The sequence below is a fragment of the Carassius carassius genome, chromosome 11 (genome assembly GCF_963082965.1).
Source record: "Carassius carassius chromosome 11, fCarCar2.1, whole genome shotgun sequence".
In the NCBI taxonomy this organism is placed as follows: domain Eukaryota; kingdom Metazoa; phylum Chordata; class Actinopteri; order Cypriniformes; family Cyprinidae; genus Carassius; species Carassius carassius.
This window is the reverse complement of record NC_081765.1, coordinates 32,286,425-32,303,277: the sequence shown is the minus strand read 5'-3', so window position 1 is coordinate 32,303,277 and position 16,853 is coordinate 32,286,425. Positions and strand designations below refer to the sequence as shown.

The window sequence follows — 16,853 nt, the reverse complement described above, 5'->3', positions numbered from 1 at the left end:
ACACACACCCAGAGCAGTGGGCAGCCATTTATGCTGCAGCGCCCGGGGAGCAGTTGGGGGTTCGATGCCTTGCTCAAGGGCACATAAATCATGGTATTGAGGGTGGAGAGAACACTGTTCATGCACTCCCCCCACCCACAATTTCTGCCGGCCCGGGACTCGAACTCACAACCTTTCGATTGGGAGTCCGACTCTCTAACCATTAGGCCACGACTTCCCCTACTATTCAAGATTATAAACATAAATGCATGGTTTTAGTTTTAAATGTCAACCAATTTGCCAATAAGTGGCCAGTATACAAAAAACACAATGTAGTTTGCACAATCCATGTTTAACCACGTTTATCCTCAAATTACTGAAACATAGTCTAGATTGTAATCCAGGTTAAAAAAAATAAAAATAAACAGAGTCGCTCAAAAACCGAATCACAGAGTGCTTCATTTGAAGAAAGATTTATTTGCATGATTCAATGAAACTGACAGCACTAGTCATTATAAAACCGTGTTGTCACAGTTATGCAGGCTAGTTTTTTTTCTCGTTGTCATGAATCGTCACTCGCGTCGTCCTCTCCCTGTTTTCAGCCAGGACACAAACTCTTTTGCCGCCTTGTCCTGCAGGTAAGAGCTGACGTCACTGGTGAAAGTGCCGTCTGCGTGTCGTCGGTTGGGGACTCTGCGGGAAAAGAATCATTATGGAAAAAGTGATATTTTTCAAGTCTGACTGAAAAAGAACATTAATAATAAACTGTATCTATAAACATTAACATTCAAGGTAAATAAATTAATACTTTTATTCAGCAAGGATGCATTAAATTGATCAAAAATGACAGCAAAAACATTTATAATGTTACAAAAGATGTGTATTCAAAGTAAATGCTGTTCTTCTGAACCTTCTGTTAATCATAGAATCCTGAAAGAAACGTATCATGGTTTATGCAAAAATATGAACTGTTTTCAAAATTATCATATCAGAATGATTTCTGAACGATCATGTGACGCTGAAGACTGGAGTAATGATGCTGAAAATACAGCTTTGATCACAGAAATAAATTACAGTTTACTACATAGTCACAGATATTTCTCAATATTACTGTTTTTACCAGGGTTGCCAGGTTTTCACAATAAAACCTGCCCAGTCGCTACTCAAAACTAGCCCAAGTGCATTTTGAATTAAAAAATTGCATTTTGGGAGGTAAAATACATGTTTTTTGGTGGGGTTCCCCTGCTAAAATGTGCATTCGAGGGGATAAATATCACGTTATTGGAGTTGCTTCAACCTGCAGACATGAAAAACATCCTGTGGCAAGCGTGTTAAAATAGTCCAATTCCAGGGGAAAACCGCGGACTTGGCAACATGGTTTTTACTGCATCAAATAAATTGACAAAGATAAGCTTTGGTGAGCAGAAGAGTTTTTCAAAAACATAAAAATACTTGTATCGCCACTTGCCCCCCCCCCCCCCCCCAAGTCATTTTTAGCCATTCTAATGCTGTGTTCATGTCATGTGGGAATTGCTATAATTTAAATGAATTTCTAACTATGTAAAATTATACAATCGTTTAATACAGTCTACACACAGATATGTCATTTTATTTTGTTTTGTTAGCAGTTCTTAAATATTTTGCAAGAACTTACAGAATATAAGCTTACCCACTTCTCTTGGAGTTCATCAACCACTGGACGAAGTCTTGTGCTCTCCTGGTCTCCAGGTATTTACTGTAATCGTTTGAGAATGTGCCTTCTGAATGTCTCTTCATGTTGCTTACTTCTCTTGGGTCATTAAATAGTGCCTCCTCAGACATAAGGCTGAAAATGTATAGCAAATGCATCATTCTCTAAAAATAAAAGATTTATTTTAACCCCAAAATCTAAAGAAAAAATGCATTTAATTACATTATTATTATTATTATTATTATTATTATTTTGCAGCAAAATTAGAATTATTTTCTGAAATTTAACTGGAAGTAAAGTAAAATCCAAAAATGAAACCTTAAATATTCGTTTTCTTTAAACCGCTTACTATGGAAGCCTGTTTCCGCCACTGAAAAAAAAAAAAAAAAAAAAAAAAGGTTATTGTGACTTCGTGACTATTGCGAGAATTGCGAGATAAATACTTGCAATGCTGACCTTTTTTCTCACAATTCTGACTTGATTTCTTGCAAATCCATGTTATAAACTCCCAATTTTTCTCAGAATTGGGAGTTTATATCACCCCATTCTGATTTTATATCTCATAATTCTGATTTTATATCTAGCAAATGCATGTTATATAAACTCCCAATTCTGAGGAAAAAGTCAGAATTGTGTGAAAAAAAAAATTAAAAATCTGAGATATAAACTCTCAATTCTGACCTTTTTTTTCTCAGAATTGTTATAAACTCGCAATTGCATCTTATAAAAAACATGCAATTCTGACTTTTTTTTTGAACTGCGTTTATATCTTGCAATTCTGACTTTATAACATGCAACTGTGAGTTTATAACACAATTCTGAGAAAAAAGTCAGAATTGAGAGTTTGTATCATGCAATAATGAGAAATAAAGTCACAATTGTGAGATAAAAAAGTTGCAGTTACCTTTTTTATTTTTTATTCAGTGGCGAAAAAGGGCTTCCATAGCTTGCAGTTACCTTTTGAAGTTAAATGTGCCCCAGGCTGTTTGTTTGCAAAGGTTACAATAAAAATACCATCTGTAGAGGCCATTAAAAATGAACTAATTCTGAATTTAGTTGCTCTTACCTGGAGTTGTCTTCCATGTTTTTTTGAATGGGAATCTGCATGCTGCTCTGGATCAGGATGAGAAGTAAAAGTCCAATGAAGGCGTAGATCCTTGTCATCATCTTACCTGAGGATCAGACCATACAGCTACTCAGTGAACCATTAATGCATTCTACCTGAAAAGAAATATAGTATATTGCCAAAATGTTCTCAGTCTCACCCGGATTGCGTTGGGTCGCAGTCGTCACAGAGAAATAAAGCCAAAGATTTTGATGTTGCCTCACTGGTTTCTCCTTCTTGGCTCCCAGTGTGATTTCACGGTCCCAGCCTGATGTTCTGAGTCTTATATAGTGATGCCCAGCTGGCACGATCCACACATACATACACACACAGACACACACTTATTAGTATCAGTCCATTAATCTCAATGCGTCAAATGTATTTGCACTCTGAGTCTGAACCTGTTTAAAAAGAGGGATGGAGAAATGGTAAAACAAGTCAAAAAGTCACTTAAGGGCAAAGTCAAACATGATTCTGTCCCGTTAAAAACAGAGGAGAGCAAATAATTGCATAGGTACTTTCAGGATGAGGTGCAATCTGTCAGATTTCCAGGCAGTGATGTTTGCACTCTGCAAAGCTTTCTTTTTGTGCATTTAGTTTTTTACCCTCATGAGGGAGAAATACATACACACATATATATATATATATATATATATATATATATATATATATATATTTCACAATACAGGAATTTCATACTACAAAAAAAGTGTAAGGTTTACTCCAATAATACATACTCCAATAATCTTTTATTTACAAATAATCTGTCTAAATATGTTTGGCTTTTGTATCATGAACTTAAATATAGATGGCAGTGCTTATCCCCTGTCTTTTCCAGGCTATTAATTATATATTTATTTATTTTATACATTGATTATATTAATGTTATGCTTCTCAACTGATGCTTTTCTACTGCATGTTCTTTTTTTCTTTTCTTTAGATTTGATCAAGTGTTAATGCTTCAGTCTCCCAGAGATCAATTAATTCTAACTTGATCTATTTTATTTTATTTTATTTTATAAATATTGTTGATTCCCCGGAGGGTTCTCAATAGAACTAGAAATGCTTTTGTAGTAGTAATGGCAACCTTCTAAGTTGATCATGTTTTTTAACTAGTAGTAGCAGCAGCAGCTTCACTAATCCTTTTAAACAAGTTATAGCAATTTGGGCTGTTTAAAAGTTTAATGGGTGGTGCAATAAAGTCGTTGTGTTTAAGGGATGGCTGTCATTATTCAGGAATATTTAGAAACGGTAACACTAATTTCATAAAATTGTCTTTTTGCATAATTAAATAATTTAAACTCAAGTCAATATTTTTTGTCCAGTTGTCCATATTTGTTGAGTGCCCTGTAAAAAGTGCACCTTAAAATCCTGATTTTAGTTGATATATTGATAACATCGGTAAATGACATTATCTGTGCTCTTGTTAAGTGGCTAAGCAAATTCCCTTTACTGTAAATTTCAGTAGTTCAAAGAGCAGGTGGCACTGTTCATATACCATCATATACAGTAGACTATATGTATACAGTGCCAGTCAAATGTGTGACAAAACAGTCAAAACTATTAAATGACAGAGATAGAAGTGCAAAAAATCAGTCCAGTGTGTACAAACCTTTAACTGGTTGTGTATAATTATATAATATGTAAAATATGAAATGCAAATTAAGCATCCAGAGATATATTTTTCTTTCTTTTTTCAAATAAAAAAAAAATGCATGAAGCATTCAAATCCAAAAAGTTTCATTGATCAGTTTTCTTACAGACATGTTAAAACCACACATTGAAGTCAGTGCATAAACACAACTGCATAAAACAATGGATTCCACAATCAATTTGTAAATGTAACATTATAAAACATGCCAGAAGTCTGCGATATATACTGCATTTATATCAGGTCACATTCGTAATCATAACAGCAATTTGATAAGTAAAACATCAGCTAATACAAATTTCACATATTAAAAGAATAATATAAAATCTTGTATGTAAATGTCATTGACTCTTACATAAGAGTTTGTTCCCATCAACATGTTCTTTGTCCAAACTAACATGTAAAACATCTGTCATTAACAGTTTTTTAACAGGAACATTTCTGTCTTCATAATGCATCAATATGTCCATTTATTTTTTCTCAGCAAAGCATTTCTGCAGGAAATGGTTCAAGTGTGTGTAGAGGTGGTAACGCGCTTTACCAGACAATGCATGATCCTTATCGGTGTACCACTGAGGAAAGAACAAGACAGGTGTAGGCTTTTAGACTGTTTTAAAGAAGAGAGCTTAAAGGAACAGTACACCCAAAAATGAAAGTTTGCTGAAAATTTACTCTCTCAGGTCATCCCAAATGTAGATGAGTTTATTCATTAGAACAGATTTGGAGAAATGTAGCATCGCATCACTTGCTCAGCAATGGGTCCTCTGCAGTGAATGGGTGCCGTCAGAATGAGACTCCAAACAGCTGATAAAAACATCCCAATAATCCACATGACTTCAGTCCATCAGTTAATGTCTTGAGAAGTCAAAAGCTGAGTGTTTGTAAGAAACAAATCTGTAATTAAGGTGTTTTTAACTTATGCCATAACAAAAAGTTTGTTTAGAACGGATCTGGACTGTTTTCACTTATAAATGGTGCTCGATCTTGCGCATATATCTTTCCTGATTGAGACAAGACGACATTTTACTGGATGCATCTTAATGATGGATTTGTTTCTTAAAAACACACAACTTTTCAAGTCACAAGATGTTAACTGATGGACTGGAGTCATGTGGATTATTGTGATGTTTTTATCAGCTGTTTGGACTCTCATTCTGACGGCACCCATTCACTGCAGAGGATTCATTGATGAACAAGTGATGCAATGCTACATTTCTCCAAATCTGATGAAGAAACAAAGTCATCTACATTTTGGATGACCTGAGGGTGAGTAAATTGTCAGCAAATAAAAATTTCTGCATGAACTATTCCTTGATTAAAATGATTTTCATCACTTTCACCCATTTATTTATACTCACCATTGCTTCAAAATCAACTTGATTTTCCACCAGGGCTTTGGAAATTTGGGCAGCCTGTTGGAAGTGGACGTTGTCTAGAGTAGTGAAGTCAAAACAGAGAGAAAACTTCTAAATGCTGTATAACAGATTATAAATGCAGATTTATAAACTTCACACTGCTTACCGTCGGCAGTGCCATGAACCAGCATTAATTGCACTGACTTGAAATTTTTTGCCCTGTCGGTCACTGTGGAATTCTGCAAACAAGCATATCAACCAAATATATAAAGGATTATATTGATACCTGCACATAACTTTGTGTTTTCTTAAGTTAATTACTTTATAACTCTCCATGTTCTCCTCAGGGCGATGCATGTATCTCTCTGTGTATACAGCATCTGTGAAGAACATAGTGTGTGAGTTAAATTTGCTAAATTGCTTGTGGTTAATCCGTATCGTGAATCAGAAAATCTCCAAATTCATACCATAATACTCCCACTTAGCAACAGGAGCCACGGCAATTCCACATTTGAACAGTCCACTTCCTGATCCCAGAACCATGGAAGTCACATAGCCACCGTATGACTGCGAGCAAGGCAAACGTTTCATGATTAGTGTGATGGTTTTCAGTTATCAGACTCATCGTAGATCTTTTAGTGAATGTTATTTTACTTTAATTAGAAAAGAGAAGTTCATCAAGACAAACTTTGAATGATAGATGCTTACTGAAAGTTTAAATCTGATTTAAAGAGTTTTGACATTTTAATCTTAAGTTTTTTGGTTTTTGAAAGAAGTTTCTGTTTTATGCTCACCAAGGCTGCATTTATTTGATAAAAAAAATGCAATAAAAATTGTAATATTGTGAAATATAATTACAATTTTAAATAACGGTTCACTATTTGATTATATTGTAAAATGTAATTTATTCCTGTGGTGCAATGGTGAATTTTCAGCATCATTACTGCAGTCTTCAGTGTCACATGATCTTCAGAAATCATTCTAATATTAGAATGATTTCTGGAGATCATGTGACATATTCCTCCAAGACTGTAGGAATGAAAGAAAACGGTTATTTTAAATTGCATTAATGTTTCACTTTATTTTTGTATTTATTGCATCAAATAAATTCAGCTTCGTGATCATAGAAGACTTTTTGCAAATATATTTTAATTATTCCCAATACGTTTGATGAGTAGTGTATCTTGAAATCTTCATTTTACAGGTTAAAATCCATCCAAGCCAACATAATAAAAGCTGTTGTTAGACATGAAGGCGCTGCACTTACCCAACCCCACATGCCAATTCTGTCTTTGTCAATGAAACCCATTTCAATGAATTTTCTGAAATTAAGCACAAAGTCACAAAATTATGAAAAGAAAAACAAAATGCAACTTAGTAGTAGATGATAGTGTGTCCCTTTTCGTGAAAATCTCAAAACGGCTCTGCTTTCAGTCAACTCAACTAGTGTTTGACCTCTTTTAACCTGTTTTTGACACATGCTTCATGACAAGCTTGTTCCCTCTTGTAGGAAGCTGACTGGACTCACGTCTGCCTCATATCTCTCATGCGTCTGAGAGTGTTACATCAGGCTAAATGACAGCCAGCATCTGCAAGCGTGTGCACATCGTTCCTCCACCTCACCTGACGGCCGAGATTTGATCTTCCACCTCGTACGTTCCCAGCCGGCCGTAGATAGCATGCATTATCTCATCCCCCTGGTAACCACTTCCTCTGCCATCAAAGCTGGCGATGATGACCTTCTCTGTGCTGCACAGGTACGTGGCCCACTCCAGCCGAAACACATAGTCTGTATTCTGACTGGCTGGACCACCATATCTGTAATGGGAAAAAGTGAGGAAAACACAAATATACTGAAGATATTTTTGTAACTGAGAAAATAGTTGTTTATGGTTGCTTAATTGCTCCATCATTATTTTTTCATTATAATGCATGCAGCTTGTATTATCTAACTTTAATTGGGAGGCTGCATGGAATTTCAACTTTTGAAAAAATGAAGGTCTTTATAAAAACTGTTTGTTTAATTGTATACATTTACACTACCATTCAAAAGTTTGTGGTCAGTAAACTTTTTTTTTCAATTTTAAGAATTTTGCACTTTTATTGAGCAAGAATTGATTAAATTGAGCAAAAGTGACGGTAAAGATTTTTACATGAACACAAAAAAAATAAAAAAATCTATATTCATGAAAAAAATCCTGAAAAAATTTAGTTATGGTTTCCACAATAATATTAAGCAGCAATATTAATGATTTCTGAAGGATCATGTGATGCTGAAGACTGGAAAAATAACTGAAGAAAATGCAGCATTGCATCACAGGATTACAATTACATTTTAAAATATTTTGATAATAAAATTGAAACATTTATTTTAAATTAATATTTCTAATTATTACTTACTTTTACTGTAGTTTTGATCATGTAAATGCAGCATTAGTATTAAATGTTAAAACATTTATTTATTTTTTTAACCAGAGTGTATAAAATAATGAAAATTAATTGTAACTCACACTTGAATAAAAAGAGGGTACTTTTTGGAGGAGTCAAAATTTGGTGGGAACATCATCTGATACCAGAGGTCTGGAGAAACATAAACAACATGAAAGGCTTTAGATAAATGCAATGCCTGATCCTATTTGCCTGGAATACTTCAAAATGTTGCACGTACCGAATCCTGCGATTTTCATAGTGGAGCGTTTAATGGTCGGCATCAGGAGCTCAGTAGTCAGTATTTTTTCCAGTTTCTTATTGTCCTCAAAGACCTGGATCTCTAATCCCAAAAACGAAAAGGTACACATTAATAAAGAGAATACAAGTTTTGAAAAACTTCAAGGTTAGTAAATGAAGATAGAAACATAATTTTTAATATTATTTATGTAGCTCATGTTAAAGTGGTTGGATTAAACAGATCCTAGCACAAACCTTTAGCAGGCCCTCTGTTGTCCATCAGTGTAAACAGTGGAAGCCCTGGTCCTGTAAAATCAAGTGTTTATTAGACTGAGCACACACTTTCCTCTCTCAGCCACCTCAGACCAGCCGAGGTAAGCGTGTTCACTAACCGTAGCAGTCCATACGGAAGAAAGAGGCGTTCAGGCTGAAGTAAGCAGAGTTATACTGACACCTGTCCTGGTACAGCAAACAGGTGAGGCACTCGGGGGCAAGATGTCCACTCTTGCTTATAGAAATCCTGAGAACAAGAGAAAGTTATATATATATATATATATATAAAGTGTATAAATTCCTCAGTGAAAGTTCATCATTAGAAAATTTAGAAAAATTCTAATTCTGAATTTCTTGTAGTAGCTTGTGTGGCTGTTTTTTGCTCTGTGTTGTTGTTGTTGTGTGGTCTTGTGTTGTTGTTAATGTCGTTTGTGCCATGTCTATGTAGAAAGCGTCACGTAGTCTTTGATTTGATGCATTAAAAAAATAAATTCTACTTTTGTATTTTTCCCCCCACAGAATGAGAAATTCAAAGAACCTTTACAGTATATACTATTTTTATAATGTGCATTTATTTATTTATTTCTTCTTTTTTGTCCTTTTGAAGTTTGACAGTCGTTAACTGTTATTGTACATGCATTAATAATTCCACTGAAAAAACAACAAAAACAGCATAGAGACTCAGAACAGCATGAGGTTATTAAACACTGATAATGATGAACAATCTTTCCTTTTTATTGATGAACTATGTCTTTTATAGTGGCTCTGGTGTGTGCACTGCATATTATATTTAGACATTTTGTCTACATCATCAGATGAATACTGAATCTATAAAACCGCTAAATAAATTCTTATTTTAATAGATTTTTTTTCATATACTGTATATATTATGTAAAATTGTATCCTTATACAAGCTGATGCAAAAAGGCGTTTTTACTTGTAAAGGTTTCTCTGTCCAGGTCTTCCCATGTGTTCATTACTCACGTAGTATCTGTGGAAAGAATAGATTTTTAATGTGCAGGAAAGTTTGGAAATAAAGGCTCATGAGAAGCTCGTGACAAAACAAGACTCCTACGCTCATACACACATGGAATCTTTGGTTACTTTTGAGATGTATATCACTTCCCATTTGCCTGAGGTAATGGGTGTTGCTTTTCCCTACAAAGAAAACAAGACAGTTGACAGATCAACAGCTGGCTAAGCTTGTACCACAGTGTTTCTTTGTGTCTCACTTTTAATTGTTATTGGCCAAAGGATATAATCCATTATAGCCTGTATTACAGTGTAATGATATATCTGAGGTTTGCACGATAGAGCTCAATGTTTCAGCGACATTGGTTCTGGATGTACTGTTCCCATTCATATTCTCCTTAGGGATTTCATAATCTGAAGAGTTCAAAGTCATGCACCGAAGCAACCAGCTCTGAGATGTATCATAACAATCTTCCATAATCATTGAAGGTCTGTTTTAAAAGGTTTTTACAATAGCATTAAAACCAGTTTATATATGGTGATAATGCATGACTTTTTGGTACTTCCAGAACCATTGCTGTAAGACTTAGAGCATCATGCACTGAAGCTCAGCCGGTATTTGAATACTGAATATAAAGATACAAAATAATAACAGTAATACTATGATACTTACGGCATCCACATAGTGGAGATGTTTATAACCTTTGTCATTGCTCATAATTTTGTAAAAACTAATGTTATTTGCAGCAAAGTAAGGAGCATCAGGAAAATACTGTGAGGGGAAACATAGACCGTTAGTTTTAAGGTTTCACAGCATCATCTTTAGCAGAAATTTAATAATGTGATTGCTGTATGCACTCACCCGTCCAATCCATCCAGTTTTGCTCTTTTGCTCAAATTTCTGTAAAAAAACAAAAAAAAAAACAAATGATGTATTTATGTAAAGTTAAAGAGTTGATGATACATGCAAAAGTGGATGAAGTTTGTGTGCAGCTTCCTCCCTGAGGAAGACCTTGTGAATCAAAAATCAGTGATTTCTTGCATAGAGTGAAAATATGATAGGAAATGTATTGTCTGTATTACTCTAGTGTGATCCTGGACCACAAAAACCAGCCATAAGGGTCAATATTTCGAAATTGAGATATATACAGAATAGGATTGGAAAATATTTGGCTGAGATTTGAAATTCTGGAATCTGAGGGTGCAAAAAATCTAAATATTGAGAAAATTGCCATTTAAAGTTGTCTAAATGAAGTTCTTAGCAATGCATATTACCAATCAAAAATTCAGTTTTGATAAATTTCTTAATTGATCATGATCTTTACTTCATATCCTAATGATTTTTGGCAAATAAAAAACAATAATTTTGACCCATGCAATGTAATTTCGGCTATTGCTACAAATATATCCCAGCGACATAAGATTTGTTTTGTGGTCCAAGATAACATGGGCTACTTTATTGTACTTTATTTTGTCCTTTTGTTGACAAAAAAGTCTTGACGGTCACAATCGCCTTTGATGTTCCTTTTGCAGTGTTCGAACAAGGTCATGAAGTACTTGAATTTGGTTTTCTGTAATTAAAACTGGAAAACCTTTGGAAACAGACGTGTTTAAGAAGAGATACTTGAAAAGTGCTTGAATTATTGAAAGACAAAGTATATGAAACCGATCTTGACAATAAGGACTGCCTGATGACCCGGGGCCACAGATGAGGGAAGAGTAACTCAGATTGGGCCAGTACAGTGATGTCATGAAAGTTTATCATTTGCATGTGTTTTTAAGTCTTATTAGTTTTAGCATTCAAGGAATTTTAAACCATATATGCACAAAAAGAGACAAAAGAAAACTGAATTCGTTTTTTCAGATCACACACACCCAAAACGTGCACACAGAGAGGTGAATATCGAAATTTAGTTTGCTCATGTGATAACTTATGTTTGAAAGGATGAATTTGCACAAAATGATCTCAAAATACCTGAGTATCCTCATAAACACAGTAGGTCGCAGAATGTAGAAGAAATCCATGAAAAGGACTTTTTCAAGACATCTCCCAAACCAAGAGAATGCATTATTAGATATAATCATTTTAGAAAGTTCCTGAAAGTCCATGTTAAGATCTGTTAAATTTGCCATAACCAACACCAATACACGAGAGAGAGAGAGAGAGAGAGAGAGAGACTAGCACAAACTAAACTAAATAATTAAAACCTTGTTGAAGGCTGGAGAAAGTACTATTTTTCAATTGGTAGAAGATGAAATGTTGAAATAATGGGCTTTGTTAATGTTCTCATTCTGTACTTTATAAGTATTTTTTATTAGTATATTTAATACTGTATTTAAACCATATCTCTGATTATAGTCCTTGAAAAGCAAAAATAAATAAATAATAATATGTATGCTTAAAGTCCTTGAAAGTCCTGTCATTTCATTATAAATTATCTTGTTTTCTATGTGTAAGAAAAACTGGTTTATTTTTGTTATGTAGGCTATTTATGGAATATTGCTTTTTGGATTTAGGAGCCATTTTTTATTTCATTTTCTATCAGTAATTATTTTTGCCACTTTGCTTCAATTAAGACAGTTATACATCTGAAAGAAAATGCAGTAGTACTTATTTAAAAATATATTAAATATATTTTATTAAGATAAAAATCTTTGTTTTGATTTCATACTTTATTAAACAGTTCGCCCATAAGTGAAAGTTTTATCATGATTTACTCACCAAACAGTTGCTGGTAGCCACAGATAATTACCATAGAATTAAATGGCTACCGTCAACTGTCTATTTCCCAACATTCTTCAAAATATCTTCTTTTCTGTTCAACAGAAGATAAAACTCACTGAAGTTTCTTTCCAGTTGGTGCCATCATAGTCATAGATCTGCAGAAGGACGCTGTCCTGTCGACGTGGAAGCCACTGAACAGCCAGTCGTTCATCTGTGACCCAGGTGACTGTTCTCAGATAGTGATCGCTGGGAAACAAGCAATCAAAATAACATCACTCTGACCTCGAATGCTGTGAAAGCTTATGTTTCAGATGTGAAAACATAAGAGGGACACACCCTGATCCCACAGATTTCGGTACCACCACTTCTGATTGTTTGGATGGATTTTCCACGTCGATCACAAACAGCCTTGCTCTGGGAATTACACTGCCTGCCTTTGTAAGCAGAACAACAGTTTAGCAGCAAAATCATATTGTAAAATGCAGGAAAAAAAGCAGATATCAAGCTGTCATCACACTAATTAAAGACAATTGGACCAACAGGAACAATAATGTTTCTCAAAATAATAATACTGAAATATGAAAATATGCTTTTGTGTGTCCAAAGCATTTTACCTAGTTATAAACTCAAACCTAAACTAAATAGTGGGAAACGCTGGGATGTTTGCTCACTTTTGGGTAGGGGACAAATACTGTGGTGGGGTACTGGTCATTTCCATACAATGAGTATTCAATGTTGTGAACTCCAGTGTCATTGATTTGTAGGTAAGCCAGATATTTCCCCTGCGGAGACCACCAGATGGCTTCGTTGGATGCAAAAACTTCCTCTGTCCAGCAGGAAAAGCAGCAGATTAGCAGGTATGAATGAATGTCTGTGTGTGTGTGTGTGTGTGTGTGTGTGTGTGTGTGTGAGAGAGAATGCATTATATGACAGTACCTTCATAAACCCAGTCTGGAACCCCATTGTGAATTTCATTGACTTTTCCATTGTGAGTGACTTGCACGGCTTCAGCAGTGGCGTTCTTTTTGAGGTAAATATTATATTCCCAGACGTAAGCCTGCGGATTAACACAAAATAATAAAGCTCAACTGCTATGTTGTTTGATTGGCATTGTTAAACAGCATTTCTTTCAGAATATATTGGGTTGCATGACATCGAGGGCCACACTAAGGTACTCTGTTATAGTATACCATTCATTTGATAAACAGAAACCAGAATTTTGCTTATAGCAAAAGCTTCTCGAACCAAAGCTAGGCAAGGAAAGGCATGGCTGATTTATGTATATACTGTAGTACATCTAAAACCATATTTTTAGTTTTTAACACTTTTTTCCCCTGTTTATTTTTTTACCATCAACCTCTAAAACCATTTTTAACACATTTTTTCTCTTTCTTACGATCCACCTGGGTGTGCTTATAAAAATAAGTTATAAATCATGCACATTTGTATAAAGAACAACTCATGTACTCATGTCACTTAATATGCATTTAAAAAGCGAAAATATAAATCGTAACTGATGCATAAGATATAATTAACAATAAATTGTATTAAAACAAATAAGTTAAAGTAATGCTAAAATGTAAAAAAAAATGTATTAAAAAACAAAGGAGAATTAGAAAAGCTGTTGAAAAGTATGTTTTTGTCATAATGGAAAAACCTAGGTGAGCTTCTTAAAATCTATAATTTGGGGAAATTCGAGCGATCCAATAATATAATAATTGGATGGTGATTATGATCTGTACAGTTTTTGTATGCCTTACTGTTTGTAACTCACCAATTTATTTCCAATTGGTGCCCAATCTAAGAACTGTGTTACATGAGGAATCTGCACCTTGGAGAGAAATTCCCTGAATCCAACGGAAAACAAGACACATTAAAGTGTGTATAACATTATCAATTGTTGAAATGTAATATATTCAAACTATACTACTTACTAGTGTAAAGTCTCCAACGAAACAAAAATTTTTCTTAGATTACATTTTCCTCTAAACTCAATCGCACTGAACACTCTCAGAAACAAACAAAGAAACAAAAAAGTACAAAAGCTTGATATGCTGGGGCCCTTTCAAAATAATACTAATACCATTTATCTACTAATACATACACTTTAGGTATTAAAATGTATCTTCAAGATACTAAAATGCACCATTTAGGGATAAATAAGGTACCTTTTAAAAATGTACAGTCCCAGTGATAACTTTTGTACCTTTTTCCTGAGAGTGAGCAATCTCTATGTGAGAGAGTTTGAAATATACTGATATATTTTCAGGACTTTCCCAAGTCTGGAAATCCCCATTTCATAATGAAAGGAGTTTTCCGTGCACATGGGAACTCTATATTTTGACAGACCCATTACAGGAACATCTTTACTCACTGAGACTCCATGTTGTAAATGTGGTAGGATGCAGTGTAGGAGTGTCGCCAATGCTGTTGATGTATTTCAAGCATGTGTTAGAAACATCTGCGTGAGTCACTTATCCACAGGATTAGAGTTCAATAATGAAGTGTTTTTAGTTTTATTGCAGTCAAATTACCTTTGAGTAATTGCTCTCAAAGACGACAAACTTTCTGTCTGCTGATAACATGTAATCTGTGGCATCCACTTTGGCCTGTAAATCAATTCACAGCAAATAAGTGGTATTCACATGCATGTTAAAAGATGTAAGAAATGATATAATGAAATATCAGTGACTATTTAATGAGAAATGCCTGGAGAGTCATTCAAACCCTCTTATGAAGCAACCTACAAATGTTGAGTTGCTCAGGTACAGTGAGCTTTCCTTCGTTTCAGCATTGTGCAAGTAAATATGGCCATCACTGGTTTTGCGGAGGTATTCATTGTCTGGTGGAAAATAAGACAGCAGTGTATATGTGTCAGGGTGATTTAAAGGTCATCACGAAAAAAAAAACAGGGACCATGTGAAGCGCTTCAGGTGTCGTACCTGATATCCAGTTGATACTGTATGTGTTATACCTGATAGTATTATTATAAAAATCATTAAAAGAATAAGTTCTCTTTAATGCAGACACATCTCCTGAAAACACAGTGAAGGAAAACAGTTTCAGTCTTCAAGAATTCAGACACACATTTTTAATACATTACAGATATATATATATATATATATATATATATATATATATATATATATATATATATATATATATATATATATATATATTCTATTTTATTTGATAAATTTTTAAATATCCTACATATATCATTTTTTTTAAATATTGCAGTAAATGACAAGAACAACAGTTCTTTTGATACTCACATGGGGGCGCTATCGGGTAAACTCACTTTTAAAAAATATTATTAATACGGATATATAAAGTATATATTCGTGACAAGTGAATCTAAACCGTGATAAATTATGACAGTTTTACATTTTATATATTTACCCTCCCAAATGCACGTTTATAACAAATTTCCTGACTAACTTTAAACCTCTGAGATTGCGATGTTTGAAAATGATTTTTAATCTTGATTCTAAAGACAAAAACATTATCAATAGTACTGCGAAAATGACCTTTAGGCTACACAATGTTTAACATGACATGACTGCTTAATTGATTGAACAGTCGTGCCGAGAAATAGTTGAATACAAAGTCTCGTGTACTAGGTTATGATGTATAGACACTTTTAAGTGATTTCTTATAACTTGGTTCAAATATCAGATGATGAAGAAGATGCTACTCACTGTTTACGTAAATTGCCGTGGGAATAATGATGAGCGCGATGACGACAAGCGCGCCGACCAGCGCCACGCACACCTTATTACAGCCCTACAGGTGAGTAAATCACAAACTCGATCAGTTCAGAGGAACCTATTGTCTTTAAACAAAGTTATATTGTTCAAGGCATCACAGAAGCTGCGCTCAAACTGACACACCCAACTTTCTTTTAACCCAATTAACTTTTTAGTAGCTACAAAACAGCAGGAAAACAACAAAAGAATACTGACCATTATTGCGCAGGAACTTCTAAAAAGTGCATCCAATCTCCAGGATTCCTCTAATGCGGAATACGTCTGTCCTTGGACAGATCCTGTCACCTTTGTCCGCGTGAACAGACCGCTGCGCTTTATTCCGTCCGATTGCAATTTTCCAGGTTAAAAATGTACTTCCTCCGATGCATCATTGAGTCTGGAGTGAAGACATTGTGGCCAAACTTCCTCAGAATCAGCATTCCGCGCAACTTCCTATCGGAGTGCGTTTAGTGTGTGCTTCTTCTGTCCGCGAGCGCCTGCAACTCTGTTCTGTTTCAGTTCAGCAGCTGTGACTCAGTCGAGTTCAGCACAACCGGTCTGTTTTGACTAGAAGAGATCAAATTAAGACAGACCCACTTTCATTTCAGTCACATTAAACTTGAGTTTATTTCATTGAATGCAGTCGGAGTACAATGCAAAGCTTCAATGCACTATTTTATGGAGTAA

At 34.6% G+C, this 16,853-nt stretch overlaps 2 protein-coding genes across 2 annotated transcripts; both read right to left on the bottom strand.

Moving 5' to 3' along the window:
- Positions 1-436: 436 nt before the first annotated feature.
- On the bottom strand, positions 437-3,090 carry LOC132152532 (pro-glucagon-like). The gene is made up of 4 exons (XM_059561292.1): positions 2,935-3,090; positions 2,736-2,841; positions 1,649-1,804; positions 437-672 (listed from the first exon to the last, which is right to left on the bottom strand). Exons 2-4 carry the CDS (start codon positions 2,834-2,836, stop codon positions 552-554), a joined length of 378 nt encoding a protein of 125 aa, XP_059417275.1. The 5' UTR covers positions 2,837-2,841; positions 2,935-3,090; the 3' UTR covers positions 437-551.
- Positions 3,091-4,497: 1,407 nt separating this feature from the next.
- LOC132153208 (dipeptidyl peptidase 4-like) lies at positions 4,498-16,688 on the bottom strand. The gene is made up of 26 exons (XM_059562550.1): positions 16,383-16,688; positions 16,119-16,203; positions 15,360-15,452; positions 15,165-15,259; positions 14,952-15,026; positions 14,792-14,844; positions 14,192-14,264; positions 13,354-13,474; positions 13,089-13,243; positions 12,754-12,851; positions 12,534-12,663; positions 10,555-10,593; positions 10,366-10,464; positions 9,808-9,878; positions 9,658-9,711; positions 8,840-8,967; positions 8,703-8,753; positions 8,449-8,550; positions 8,291-8,360; positions 7,404-7,598; positions 7,048-7,102; positions 6,248-6,347; positions 6,102-6,160; positions 5,947-6,019; positions 5,784-5,857; positions 4,498-4,997 (listed from the first exon to the last, which is right to left on the bottom strand). Exons 1-26 carry the CDS (start codon positions 16,383-16,385, stop codon positions 4,896-4,898), a joined length of 2,253 nt encoding a protein of 750 aa, XP_059418533.1. The 5' UTR covers positions 16,386-16,688; the 3' UTR covers positions 4,498-4,895.
- Between the last annotated feature and the right edge of the window lie 165 nt (positions 16,689-16,853).